The sequence below is a fragment of the Cladophialophora immunda genome (assembly GCF_000835495.1).
Source record: "Cladophialophora immunda strain CBS 83496 unplaced genomic scaffold supercont1.8, whole genome shotgun sequence".
Classification (NCBI taxonomy): Eukaryota; Fungi; Ascomycota; class Eurotiomycetes; order Chaetothyriales; family Herpotrichiellaceae; genus Cladophialophora; species Cladophialophora immunda.
This window is the reverse complement of record NW_015622548.1, coordinates 973,687-983,257: the sequence shown is the minus strand read 5'-3', so window position 1 is coordinate 983,257 and position 9,571 is coordinate 973,687. Positions and strand designations below refer to the sequence as shown.

General features: G+C 53.3%; 4 protein-coding genes across 6 annotated transcripts; 1 reads left to right on the top strand and 3 right to left on the bottom strand.

Annotated features, from left to right (window-relative positions):
* Positions 1 to 167: 167 nt before the first annotated feature.
* Positions 168 to 3,581, bottom strand: PV07_12381. 2 transcript variants are annotated; one of them, XM_016399904.1, is made up of 3 exons: positions 3,072 to 3,581; positions 634 to 2,751; positions 168 to 575 (listed from the first exon to the last, which is right to left on the bottom strand). In XM_016399904.1, exons 2-3 carry the CDS (start codon positions 2,259 to 2,261, stop codon positions 494 to 496), a joined length of 1,710 nt encoding a protein of 569 aa, XP_016242716.1. In that variant the 5' UTR covers positions 2,262 to 2,751; positions 3,072 to 3,581; the 3' UTR covers positions 168 to 493. The 2 variants fall into 2 exon arrangements, with proteins under 2 accessions (XP_016242716.1, XP_016242715.1); XM_016399903.1 differs by having other exon boundaries at positions 634 to 3,581.
* Positions 3,582 to 3,747: 166 nt separating this feature from the next.
* PV07_12379 (uncharacterized protein) lies at positions 3,748 to 8,699 on the top strand. The gene has a single exon (XM_016399900.1). It carries the CDS (start codon positions 3,969 to 3,971, stop codon positions 6,048 to 6,050), a length of 2,082 nt encoding a protein of 693 aa, XP_016242712.1. The 5' UTR covers positions 3,748 to 3,968; the 3' UTR covers positions 6,051 to 8,699.
* PV07_12380 lies at positions 6,154 to 7,872 on the bottom strand. Of its 2 annotated transcripts, XM_016399902.1 has the most exons (2): positions 6,603 to 7,872; positions 6,154 to 6,545 (listed from the first exon to the last, which is right to left on the bottom strand). In XM_016399902.1, exons 1-2 carry the CDS (start codon positions 7,333 to 7,335, stop codon positions 6,298 to 6,300), a joined length of 981 nt encoding a protein of 326 aa, XP_016242714.1. In that variant the 5' UTR covers positions 7,336 to 7,872; the 3' UTR covers positions 6,154 to 6,297. The 2 variants fall into 2 exon arrangements, with proteins under 2 accessions (XP_016242714.1, XP_016242713.1); XM_016399901.1 differs by having other exon boundaries at positions 6,154 to 7,872.
* PV07_12378 (uncharacterized protein) lies at positions 8,044 to 9,375 on the bottom strand. The gene is made up of 3 exons (XM_016399899.1): positions 8,896 to 9,375; positions 8,730 to 8,816; positions 8,044 to 8,649 (listed from the first exon to the last, which is right to left on the bottom strand). Exons 1-3 carry the CDS (start codon positions 8,955 to 8,957, stop codon positions 8,397 to 8,399), a joined length of 402 nt encoding a protein of 133 aa, XP_016242711.1. The 5' UTR covers positions 8,958 to 9,375; the 3' UTR covers positions 8,044 to 8,396.
* Positions 9,376 to 9,571: the final 196 nt, after the last annotated feature.

Below are 9,571 nucleotides of genomic sequence, written 5' to 3'. Positions count from 1 at the left end.
ATTGGGGGCGTCCCTACAGGCGCTGTCCACTGAGAGCAGCGCCTGGACCCCCGGGTGGGGGGACGTTTACATCACACCCAAGCACCGATATTGCGCCAGGGGGGAATTACGGAGCCTTGCAAGCGAACGCTCTTTTGCTAGGACATGGGGATGTGCCTTCAAGCATTCTATTTTCGGCGCGTTGGATCTCCGTACAGAGTAAGGATTAAACTCTGACTAGGCGTCTTTCCATGTTGGGTTTCCTTCATAGGTTCGTTAGGTAGGGTCAGGATGCGCAAAGGTACAGTGGCCGAGCTGTGTCACATCATACGAGTACGGCACCAGACGGGTCTTGTCTCAAATTCATATAAGCCCTACCCAGTCACTGTCATCCATCTCTTCTGCTAAAATACCGGTGCCAATTCCCAAGCAATTCCCGCTCGCTAAATCTTCAAACAGCAACATATGTACCGAGTACCTCGTGCTCCGTTGGGGGTGTTGATCCAAGGGCCGATTAGCCGTCAAGCCCATATTCTTGAGCTAGCTTGTCGGCCGCAGTCAGCCCAGCGAGGTACGCCGTCGATTGAGTGTGGTTGCTGCAGAGCCTTGTTAGCATATGTCTCAGATATGTAGGTCGGCAGTAGCATGACTTACTTGGCGACGATGGGGATGACACTCATATCAGCCACTCTGAGATTCTCCACCCCAAACACCTTGAAGTTGTTGTCCACAACGCCGGTAGCTTCGTCCTTGCCCATCCTGGCAGTCCCCATCATGTGCCACGTCGAACCGCTGCCCGCTCGCCAGAATGCTAGGATGTCATCCTCCGACTCACTCTTGGGGCCATCAATAGCCAGAGTATCTTTCTGGAACTCGGGACTCTTCATGACCTTGAGGACGTCTCGGGTAGCCTCCACCGCCACTCTTTTGTCAAAAGGGTGGGAAAAGAAGTTGGGGTCGAAGACAAGTGGCTGCTTGGGATCAGATGATTGGAGTCTCACGGCTCCCGTCGATTGCTGATTGAGGATGAACAAAAATACTTTTGTTCCAGCCTGCGCGTTTTGTGGGTCGAGGAAATTCGGAAGCCATGGCCCATTGAGAAGTACTTCGTAGTGAGGAACTGTCGGCTTTCGCAGGTGATCTTGGTCTTTTTTGGGAAGAGCTTGGAACTCCGGGCTGTCATACAATGATTCCAGCTTCAGATATGCGACGCCCATGGCACAGGCGTACTCCGACAATGGGCCGCTACCGTCTTTCTCCCATGCCGCTCGAGCTGCCGCTTGAAGCTCCTGGCTTTTGTAGAATCGAGTTCTTTCACTCGTATGGTCTGCTCGGAGAGCCGGGATCATGATATGGTGATGATCCTTGAGGTGCCTGCCAACGTTTTCGTTTCCTTTGATAACAGGAATGTTGAAGCTGCTGAGTTCGTCAACAGGGCCTATGCCGGAATGCATAAGTATCCTTGGAGTGTCGAGAGCGCCACACGCCAGGATGACTTCTTTATCGGCTTGTATAACCTTGCCTCCGGTGGTTTTGATACCGGTCGCCTTGGTGCCATCGAAAGTCACTTGAGCTACTTCGGTATCGACCAAAATGTGCAAGTTACTGGGTGCTCCAACCAAAGCATCTGCGGCTGTCGATCTAACTCCTTTGTACGCAGTTGAAACGCATGCAGCAAGGCCGATGGGATCTCCGGAATTGTGGTCTGGATTGGGTTTCGCACCATTGGCATACCAGATGTCCATCAGCTCGGTACAAGAAGGCTCCCAGACCTGAGGAAAGCCGACCTTGATGGGACCATCGTACCCATGGTCTTTTGGATTAGGGTCAAGGTACCGCTTGGCATCACCTGGTACATTTGGTCTGGTTGCGTAATAAGATTCAAGTCGTTTGTACCTTTTCTGGGCATTGTTCCAGCTCCATTCTTCATCGCCTACGAGGCGTGCGATCTCATCGTGGTCGTCCTTCGGGCCAATGGTCCAAACGGAGAAGTTGATGGCGGTACTTCCTCCAAGCCCTTTGCCACGATCGTAGTCGATGATGTTCCCGTCGAAGCCTTTGACCGGCGAAGTCTTGTAACCCCAATTCTGCGAAGGGATCATTCGATGCAGCCATTTTTCCGCGTCGACACGGACCTCCTTGGAGTCATTTTTGCCTCCAGCCTCCACGAGAAGGACCGAAGGATGTTGTTTGCTGCTTGCGAGGCGAGCTGCGAGGACCGCCCCTGCGGCGCCGGCGCCGACGACAACGAAGTCGAATCTCTCTGGCATCGAAGAGCCCATCTTGCCGGTGGAGGTGTATGTGATTATCTTGGAAGATGTGAAGGTTAGTCTAGAAGGGATAGGTCTGTTCTTTGGTTGTGTTTCTGTTCAAGAAGAGCACGACTGCCCCCCTTCCAGCCGCAATCCACGACCTTATATAGGCGGATCTGGCGAGGCGGACCAGACTTGAGCTGACTGGGACATTTCCTAGGCAAAGGGACGCGCTACACCCTCTCCCCAGAGCAAGATTCTCTAAACGAAAGGACCCATAATTTGCCATAGCAATGTTTAAATCTGCCCGCGGAAGTAAGGTGGTATAGGGGCGAAGTTGTCTAGGTCTGACAGATCAGTGGTATGTGAGGCCAGGGGTATCAAAGCTTGGCCTCTGCTTGCCATGTCGGATAATCTGTCACCATTCAGGCTCAGCTGTTTTCCCACACCGACTGTCATTCCCAGCCTTCTCGGGAAAGGGAGACGGGAGACGAGGTATGGGGGAGCAGAAGTCTACGGACTGCCACAAGAGGTTAGCGATTGACATGGCCAGGCTTTGAATCAATATGATAGGCGGGAATGGAACGTCGAGCTGAGTCATGTTGAAGCAAGGAGGCCCAGGTCAGCGAACAAGATGTCGCTGCCGCTTGCTCTTTTGGAAGCTGACCAGGACCAAGATGAAACTCAAGAAAATTGGGCGAGAAAAGGATCAAGAGCCCCAACTCCTCGGCTCTGAGGCAAAGTGGAATAGTGGAGGAGAAAGGGGGCCTATTTAGGCACGAGGAGGTTTCTCTTTCCAGTAAAAGGTGCCAGGAAGGCGAAGTGTGAGATGTGAAATACCATGCGATATTCTTACACGGACCACCCGCTTGGCCTCTTTTTCTTTAACATGGTTCTTGGTGAGCTGCGTCTTTGATCCCTTGCTAGGTCCTCCTACGAGTATACCTTCTGCTCTACATACCCAGGCATGTATGCATATAGCCCTGGCTGCATGTAGGCTCCGGACAATGAGCGTTGTGCCGCGGGTTTGTCGCTGAAGGATTCGAATGCTTGACAGGCGTGCTGTTCCGCTTACATTGGAGTCATTTGTTGTGTAGCCGATGATGAGCAGTGCCATGAGCTTGGCTTCGGATTACAGTGTATGACAGAGGACGCTGGGCTTCAGGGTGTTGGGAGAGATGACCTGTGGTCAATTGATGACAAACATTAGATAAAGTTGAGGTGTTTTCAAATTCAGTGCAAGAATATGGGGTTGCAGCCCCCAAACACAAGCAAATAGAAGTAGCTCGTTTGTGTTAATTCTGACTGACTCATCGGATGACGGAATCTGATGGGCGATGGCAACTTAATTAAATGGCAACAGTCTGGCGAGAAAAGGTACCTCGTCTGCTCGTCGCTATAGAGCGACTGGCTACTTAGGCACTAGGTATATTCTGGGATGGCTTTTTTTTCTCTGTCAGACTGTCCCATTTTTCAGTCTTGTAGGGTGGTATCGGTGGATGGGCGTAGGCTGCACGGAAAACACCACACGCGTGGAAAAACACGACGAAATCTTATGGAATTTTGCATGACCGCTAAACTGCTTCTCCATCCTCCCCTGCACATCTCAAACGCACCCACTCGTATACGTACGGACATCGCCTCAGTCTATTGCTTCGTATAGCTTCCATCTCGGTTACCTCCCTCTTCTCAGCACGCCTGTCCTGACGCCTTCAACGGGCATGAGCTGATTTCTACATGGAATTGGTCCCGCGGTGCTGGCGTCCGTCATGTTTACCGAACCTCAAATCGCGCTCCCACTACTTCTGCGCTCGCGTCAAACCCGGACGAACTCTCTCATCCAGCCACCGTCCTCTATCCGGCGCCGCGGCTGAGTTCGAGAGACTTCGTCCAGAAACCCTCTCTCGGCCTGTGCTGCGGACAAATGTTTCTCTACAGGCACTGAGCCGTGCCTCGTCGTCCCCGAACGCGCAGCCCGAACAGAGAAATCACAATCCTGCACGCCTTCCAGTATCCTGTCCTGGGTGTGGCGCTCTCACCCAAGATGTCGACGCTGGAGAGGCGGGGTTTTATACATTGTCAAGAAAAGCAGTGGTGAAATACCTCGGAGACCTCGAGGCCTCGAGTCGGCTGCAGAATGAAGGACACGCTGACGCAGACGGGGCACACGTCGGCGCCCCGATCAGCTCACAAGATGATGAAAGTCACAGGAATGAGCACGGTATAGTCCAGCATCAAGTCCATGTAACACCTCCTGTCTGCGATAGATGTCATTATTTGATCCATGACTCGCGAGGTGCCCCCATTGCCCATCCCTCCATTGAAGCCATCGCGGACTCGATCGCGGAATCTCCCTTCGCCAGGAATCATGTCTACCACGTCCTTGATGCTGCAGATTTCCCCATGTCTCTCATCCCTTCCGTTTACAAGAACTTGGCTTTGGCGAAACCTCGAACTCAGAATCGTAGGTCTCAGCATTCGTTTTCATCCCGGCCCTCTGTATCCTTCATCATCACCCGGTCCGATCTGCTAGCTCCAACCAAGGAGATGGTGGACAGTATGATGCCCAAATTCATCGCCATCCTGAGGACTGCCTTGGGTCGAATGGGACAAAAGCTCAGGCTGGGCAATGTGCATCTGGTCTCGTCGAAACGAGGATGGTGGACAAAGGACATCAAAGAAAGTATTTGGCAAAGGGGTGGCGGCAATTGGCTCGTTGGGAAGTTCAATGTGGGAAAGTCAAACCTCTTTGAGGTCCTTTTCCCCAAAGGCTCGTACAGCAGGGCGCCTGTGTATACAGAAATTCAGCGACAGCAGGAGATCGAGTCTCCGCATAAGTCAACCGATACCGGCTTTTTCTCTGAGAAGAAACTGTTGCCTCCTCCTCAGCCGGAAGTTCCTTTTCCGGCGATGCCTCTGGTGTCAAGTCTGCCGGGGACAACGGCATCCCCAATCCGACTTCCCTTCGGCAACCACAAGGGAGAGCTGATTGACATGCCGGGTCTGGAACGCGGGGGCCTTGAGCAATATGTCAAACCCGAGGACAAGGCTGACCTCGTCATGACACAACGTCCAACCGTCGCTCAGCACATTATCAAGCCTGGTCAGTCTCTGCTCTTGGGAGGGGGACTAGTCCGTATCACGCCGCTCCTCGATGAATCCGACCCGAGTACCACCGTGCTGGCGTATCCCTTTGTTCCGCTCAAAACCCACGTCACGTCTACGGAGAAAGCATGGGGCACGCAGATGCAAGAGCGCGCAAGCGGTGTGGAATCGATCCTGGCAGAAGGGGCAGGGACTTGCATGTCTTCTGCCGGTCGATTCAAGTTGCAGACCGATGTCACAAAGTCTAGAGCCGGCTCTATGATCAGAGCTGGGGTTAACATTGAGAAATTGCCATTCCGCGTCTTCGCGACTGACATTCTCATCGAAGGAATTGGATGGGTGGAACTGGCCTGCCAGGCCAGGAAAAGCAAACGCGTACATCAGTCTGAGTCGCCTGCTGAAGATTCTACCGGATCAGACATCGGAAGGTCGGGCGTGCCCACGGCTGAAGGTCTGTCCATTGGCAGAAGCACGTTTACCCCCTTCACCTCTGTTCGGACCGGTGAAGACTCGGAGCCGTCTCTCAACTTTCCTGAAGTCGAGGTCTTCACGCCAAACGGCAAATTCATCGGACAAAGAAACTGCCTCGGTGTGTGGCAAATGTGGAATACAGGAAAGCCTCAGACGAACAGAGCTGCGCGCCCTCGTAAGCCGATGAGCGGCGCAAAGAAACGAGAGAAGATGCACCGCAGGGCTGCCCTGGCTGGAATCTAAAGCACTGGGTCTATACCGACGCAGAGCTCAACGGATGTCTGCCCCATTAATTCTCGCTGGTGGCGGCAAATGGTCAGAGTTGTTTACTTGAATTCGACGGAGATGTGGAAAAGAGCATGTCATTCTATCCATATCTGGATTGCAATCTGCTATGTCATGTCCCGCGACCAGCGTCGTTTCTCAATGCGGTTGATTAGAGAATCACAATCACGAGGAGTGCCCGTCCTTTGTACTTCCTTGCCCTTCTCTAATCCGTCAAGACGACAATCTTGCCGCGGGCAAGGTTCTTCTCCATGGTATCGTGAGCCTCGACAATCTGGTCCAACTTGAACACTCTCCCAATCTGGATAGGCAAGGTGCCTCTCTCGATCTGCTTGAGCAAGTCGTTTAGGGGGGTCTCTTTGAATTCGTCTGGACCACCAGAGTAAACAGTCAAACAGACAGTATGGGGGATGAGCTCCATTGGAGACAGGCTTTCCATTGTCCAACTATTCCCTGAGAGATTATCATCAGCACGACTCAAAACGAAATACAAAGCAGTCGAGTACTTGCCAACGATGCCGGCCATGCAGACGATTCCACCTCCGACGGCACACCGCAAGGAGTCTCTTAGAGTAGTTGTCCCTACCAACTCCAAGACTTTGTCGAATTTGTTGTTTTTGACCTGCTCGGCGACGTGCCCGTCGTCGATGAAGACCTGATCGATTCCACTCTTGTGCATCAATTCGGCCGTGGCCTTTCCAGCATTTCTCGTTGTGCCCGCAACAAAGCAACCATGGTTCTTCGCAATGGCGGCCGCGGCCAACCCAATCGAGGTCGTCCCACCTCGAATGAGCAGACGGTCCTCGCTCCTGAGTTTGAGGGCTTTGAAGAGACACCCATAACTCGTCTGCAACATCTCTGGCACGGCGCCCACAATGGCCCAGTCCAGGTCCGTGTCTAGCGCCTGCGTGTTGTCCGCCTTGACGCAGGTGTACTCGGCGTATCCGCCGTCGAAATCGCGGCCCATGCCCCCCATCGCGGAGGCGACCTTTTGGCCGACCTTGAATTTGCCGCCGGGGCACTTTTCGACGACGCCGGCAGCCTCGATCCCCAACACGCGAGGGAACTTCACGCCGGGACTGTACCCCTGGCGAGTGAAGAGCTCGGAGCGATTGAGCCCAAAGGCTTTGATGTGGATGAGGACCTCGTCCTCCTTGGGCGTGGGGATCGAGAGCTGTTCGATCTTGAGGACTTCGGGCCCGCCGGCCTCGTGAATCACCACGGCCTTCATCGTCGTCGCCATGTTATGTACTGTTTTCTTTTCTTTGGATGCAATGGAGGAGACCTCGACGTGGACCTGGCGGTGATTTCGCGTCAAAATGGCCCAAATGGCGCTCCGTGTCTGAAAACCGAACGGGCAGGAACTCTGGGGAGGCAGTTATATACACAACCACCTTGTACAACAAACTGGAACCCTCGCAGCCAGGCTCTTCTCAACTCTAATTTGTACTTATGGCGAGAACCAACGGGACTCCTTGTCCAGGTCGAGAATTCTCTTTGCACTCTGAAGCCGTCCGTTTGCCCTTTCCGGCCACCTCTCGGGACATCCAGCTATCAAAACCGTGTCGACTAGGCACCTGGGCACGGCAGAAGAGGTTTCTTGATACCTCCCACCCTGCGACGAGAAAATCACACCATACCGGAAAAGGCCGGATTGACGCGTATATCTGATTAATCCACGCCGCGGAAGGGAGCAGGAGGTTGACGACCTGCCCGTACCGCAAGTACGTCTTATGATTGTGTGCCGTCTTTCGCTGCGGGGGCCTTGCATTAAGGACTATGCACCGGGTTAAAATGTGCGTGAATTGCCTAAGCCACCCTGCACTTTTAGGACGTCCTGGTGGTGCTGGGGCTGGGGTTGATAGGACTAACGAGGCTACTTGTTCGGGTTCGCTTTGGTGGACGAATCAGGGCAAACAGAATCTACAGCAAAATTCGACCCATGTCGTTCGAGACATCAGAAATAGCCACACATGTCATGTAATCACCAAGACCTCGCCGCCGAAGAGCAAAATGTGAGAAGCGAATCTCGTCGCTGTACCATTAGGATTAGAGCAATGGAGTACTCTCTACAGATGTGTCCAACGAAGGCAGATTCTTCGATCTCTCTGGACCGTGAGAAGCCTCATTGTACCCTAAACGCCAAAACAGCCTGATTTCTACCCAATGCATCATAACACAAAAAGGGTATGTTTGCGAGCCCAAAGCCAAACAAGGTACGAACCCAACCGTCATTTATGTAGCAACACCGGGGATTGGCATGAGTGAACAATCAGGAACCGGCAGTCATGTTCTTGGGAGATCCTATCCGGTCCCATGAGCTCTCCCTGACGAAGGAGATCTCCCTTGTTGACCGTCACTGTCTCCGGAGCTGTCTTCCTCCGTTTCATTGTCTGCAGCATTGAAAGTATCGGCAGACACGGGTTTCTGCTTGGTGATCATTTGGCTTTGCTGCCGTCTGTGGTTTGCTTCAAGGCGTTTCAGCTTCTCATCTGCTTCGCGCAGTTTTGTCTCGAGTGTCTCGAGTTCGTATCTTTGGGAGAGGACTGTGTCTTGTCTGCATTTCAAGGCATTGCTGTCAGTGACATTTCGCTCGGCAAAAGGGGGGGGGGAGAGAAGGGCCAGGATATGGCGTACTTCTGAACCACAGATTCCTCCAGTGCGCCAATGCCGTTGAGCTTGAAAAGATCGTCCAGGGCAGCAGAGAAGTCAAGGGCGATTGTTCTGGGCAGCATCATCGAGTTAGCATCTCGGGAATCCTCTGGGTGTTTGCCTTGACGGCTTCTTGCAGGGCGAGGCTCACGATTGGGGGCGCCCTTTGGGTTGCCAGCCCGCATCGGGATTGGCTTCGTTGGATGCGCTCATTGTATCGTTCGGTCGTGTATGATATCGTGTAAAGAAAGAGGTGGACAGGAGGACAACGAAGGGCCAAAAAGCGAAACCAAGATGTCGAGATATTGATATAGTTGCAGTTGCGTATGAGTCGTACAGGCAGCAGATCGAAATCAACGAATGAGTCACTTGATGCAGGTCAAGTGAAGGAAGCCTTGGGGAGCAAGAAGTGCGCTGAGCCTCAGGCAGACTGGTTCATGCCGTCTGCCCAGGTGCGATGGAGGAGGAGTAGAGGTCGTGATTGCCTGTCTGCCATCTGAGGCAGACCGCATCCTTGACGAGATTGTCGCGCCCAGCATCCTAGCAAAAGGGGTTCACCGGTCAAGATGGTCCCTGAGGAACTGGCACGACTGGCCACCACTGGGAGAGTTTAGGGCGCAGCGACTAGATGTGTTAGGCTTCCTCAAGATGATTGGGGCATGCCGATCCCCGGGCTCTAGCCCGGAGTAACTGACCGCCTACGCCTAGTGACCCTGAAACCGCTGAGAGCAGCTGGCGCTCGCTGGGCACCGAAAAGTCCAAGAACGTTCGGCTAGGCTAGCACCAGTTGCATCACCTGCTTTCCGTTCCTCTACGCCTTGCACTTT

Excerpts from the sequence above, each read along its gene's own strand:
- PV07_12381 (XM_016399903.1), bottom strand. The coding sequence starts at position 2,261 with ATGGGCTCTTCGATGCCAGAGAGATTCGACTTCGTTGTCGTCGGCGCC. Across the intron at positions 576-633 it reads GTCATCCCCATCGTCGCCAA|CAACCACACTCAATCGACGG; the intron begins GTAAGTCATGCT and ends AAGGCTCTGCAG.
- PV07_12379 (XM_016399900.1), top strand. The coding sequence starts at position 3,969 with ATGGAATTGGTCCCGCGGTGCTGGCGTCCGTCATGTTTACCGAACCTC.
- PV07_12380 (XM_016399901.1), bottom strand. The coding sequence starts at position 7,335 with ATGGCGACGACGATGAAGGCCGTGGTGATTCACGAGGCCGGCGGGCCC.
- PV07_12378 (XM_016399899.1), bottom strand. The coding sequence starts at position 8,957 with ATGAGCGCATCCAACGAAGCCAATCCCGATGCGGGCTGGCAACCCAAA. Across the intron at positions 8,817-8,895 it reads CCCAAAGGGCGCCCCCAATC|AACAATCGCCCTTGACTTCT; the intron begins GTGAGCCTCGCC and ends GATGCTGCCCAG. Across the intron at positions 8,650-8,729 it reads GAGGAATCTGTGGTTCAGAA|ACAAGACACAGTCCTCTCCC; the intron begins GTACGCCATATC and ends CTTGAAATGCAG.